At 54.8% G+C, this 2,844-nt stretch overlaps 1 protein-coding gene across 1 annotated transcript in view; it reads left to right on the forward strand.

Moving 5' to 3' along the window:
- Positions 1 to 1,069: 1,069 nt before the first annotated feature.
- BRAP (BRCA1 associated protein) overlaps positions 1,070 to 2,844 on the forward strand; it is an 11,061-nt gene continuing 9,286 nt past the window's right edge. The window contains exons 1-2 of the mRNA XM_009073226.1: positions 1,070 to 1,254; positions 2,083 to 2,272. Of these exons, the coding sequence (XP_009071474.1) occupies positions 1,070 to 1,254; positions 2,083 to 2,272 (375 nt within the window). The remainder of the gene's footprint in view (positions 1,255 to 2,082; positions 2,273 to 2,844) is intronic.

Consider the following 2,844-nt stretch of genomic DNA (forward strand, 5'->3'; position numbering starts at 1 on the left):
CTGTCCTGGGGGTGTCACCACTGGTGTGACAGCCCCATGGTCTGAGGAGCAGTGTCCCCCTGCCCTGGGGGTGTCCCCAGCAGTGTGACAGCCCCAGGGTCCGAGGGGCAGTGTCCCCCTGCCCCGAGGGTGTCCCACCGGGGACATTGCCTGGCAGGGTGCTGGGGTCAGGGTGCTGCAGGGTTTGTGGGTCTCCAGTCAGCACTGCAGTTCAGACAACAGGCAGAGAAGTTCAGGGATGTGCGTTGGTGTGTGGGGAGCAAAGCTGGTTATTCCTGGCAAATGCTTCCCACTGATCTCATCCCAACTCAGCTTCCTCAGGAGGGGAGTTGGAGGAACAGGACTTATCTCTGCTTTCTCTGATAAGACACAGGGAACAGCTGGAGCTGTGTCAGGGGAGGGTTAGGTGGATATCAGGAGGTTCTTCCCCCAGAGGTGTTTGGGCACTGAACAGCTCCCGGGGCAGTGTCACAGCCCCAAGGCTGACAGAGCTCCAGGAGTGTTTGGCCAATGCTCTCAGGCACAGGGTGCAGTGTTGGGGTGTCCTGGGCAGGGCCAGAGTTGGACTGATGATCCTTGGGTGTCCCTTCCAGCTCAGGATGTTGTGATTCATTCCACAAAGGTTTAATGCATTTGAGGCTGTGCCACAGCTGGTCAGTGTTTCTCTTACCACCATCACTGCTCTGTAGCAGCGAGACCATTCAGCTCTGGAAATGTATAAATTCCCTGATAGGGAATTTAAGGATGGAAGCACCAAGTCTGACAGACATCCAGGCTGCCCCTCACCCTGCTCTGCAAACCTGCCCCAGCTGCTTTGTGCTGATACTGGTGCCTGTTGAGATGTCACTGGGCACAGGACAAAGCTCTGGCTTGATCCTGGGGCTCACTGTGTGCAGCTCTGGAGTGTCCCCTGGCACAGCAGGGATGAGAGGTGTCTCCTTGTGCTGCTCTCCAGGGTTGTGGTTTGCCCCTCAGGGTGCTGCTGTGGGCACAGGCTGTGCTCAGGGCACAGCTGTGCCCCCAGTAACAAGGGAACTTTTGGTTTGTGAAAGCTGAAACAAAAGCTGCCATGGAGGCGAGAAAATCTTCAGAGGCTGCATCTGCTGAGGACAAAAACACACAGGAGGATCCAAGCAAAGAGCGTGAGGCTGCTCCAGACTCGCCGTCCAAGCAGCTCCCTGACCAGATCTCCTTTTTCAGCGGGAATCCCTCCGTGGAAATCGTCCATGGGATTATGCACCTGTACAAAACAAAGTAAGAGTTCTGGCTAATGGTAGCTCTGGTGGGAATGGTGCTGCTCAGTCCTGCTGCCACCCAGAGGGGTGAGTCGGTCGCCTGGGGCTGTGGCTCCTGAGGGGACAAACAGGAAGGGTGACTCAGTCCTGGGAGGGCACCTGGTGACTGGTGCTAGTGGTGGAGCTGGTCGGATCCCCCAGCTGCAGGTGACACCTGGATCTCCAGCTGGGGGTGACACTGAAGGTGTTGAGGGCTCATGCTGAGAGCTGTGAGAGTGTAAGACAAACACAGATTCCCTCAAAATTGACATGTAGCAGCAGCTTCTTGAGGGGTCCCACAGTTAATTCCTGATCTCTGGTGACAGGCCTGTGCTGCTGCTCGAGGCAGGAGGTTTGCCCCTGTATTTCAGGGGTTCCAATGCCACATCATTCTCCTTGTTGTTGTGTGAGAACTTCCTGAAAGCTACCAGGAGCCCCCAAATGGGCATTGGAAATAGCAACAAACATTGCTCACTTGTTCTAGGAATAGTGCTGAGCATGTGGCTCGCCAACTTCAGCTGCTTTTAGAGCAAAACAGATGTCAAATGATTCCTGGCAATGCCATTGCTACTGGAGCTGCGCAGTGTCATCCTTGGCTGGAGGATGGCTGTGCCTGCCTCATGTGGGGATGGTGGATGCTCACCACAGCCTTTGCTTCTCCTCAACATCACATCTCTTCCTCATCACAAGGGAGGGTTAAAGACTGACAACAGAGTTACTGTAGGACCTGCAGGGGTTGGGGTTGTGTGTGTCCAGCGGTGCTTGTCCCCCTGAGGTGAGACACAGCTGTGTGGCGTTGTCCCCCCAGCAAGATGACCTCTCTGAAGGAGGACGTCCGGCGCAGCGCCATGCTCTGCATCCTCACTGTCCCTGCCACCATGACCAGCCACGACCTCATGAAGTTTGTGGCCTCCTTCTATGAGGTGATCGAGCACATGAAAATCATCAGAGACTCCACTCCGAACCAGTACATGGTGCTGATCAAGTTCAGCTCACAGGTGAGAGCTGGAAGGTGTAGGAATGACTGTGCTGACACACAGCCACTGCTCAGGGCTGTTGTCTCCAGCTGTTAGCCAGGGTTGTACTTACCCATGGAGAAACAGTCCTGTCCTCCTGCCCAGAGGATTCCTGGGGCTGCTGGCTAGGGTTAATCCCCTGCCCTGACCTGGAGGAAGTGCCTGCCATGTCTCAGCTCTCCTAGTTCTTGTTGGCAGAGTATTGAAAATGAAAATAATTGGGATACAGAGTTCTTTGCTATTTCTACCATACTCAGAGTGGTGTGTTGTGCTGAACAGAAACAACCCAGCCAGAGGTGCTCCCATGGCCTGAGGAAAGACCTTTCCCCCTTTTCTGAGGGGCTGGGTGGTCTCCCAGCCACTGCCAGCACAGTGTAGAAAGGACAGTCCCCCCCAGACTGAGAGCCCAGACAACACAGTTTGCTCCTTACAGGCCTTGAACTATGTAGCCTTAAAATCCCCTCTCCAGTTCCTGTGTGGACCCTCTTGCTTGTACATTCTCTTCTCTCAACTGCAAATGGCTTATCTGGGGGCTCAGGGAAATCCCTAATTCC

This window comes from Acanthisitta chloris, unplaced genomic scaffold (genome assembly GCF_000695815.1).
Source record: "Acanthisitta chloris isolate BGI_N310 unplaced genomic scaffold, ASM69581v1 scaffold28024, whole genome shotgun sequence".
In the NCBI taxonomy this organism is placed as follows: domain Eukaryota; kingdom Metazoa; phylum Chordata; class Aves; order Passeriformes; family Acanthisittidae; genus Acanthisitta; species Acanthisitta chloris.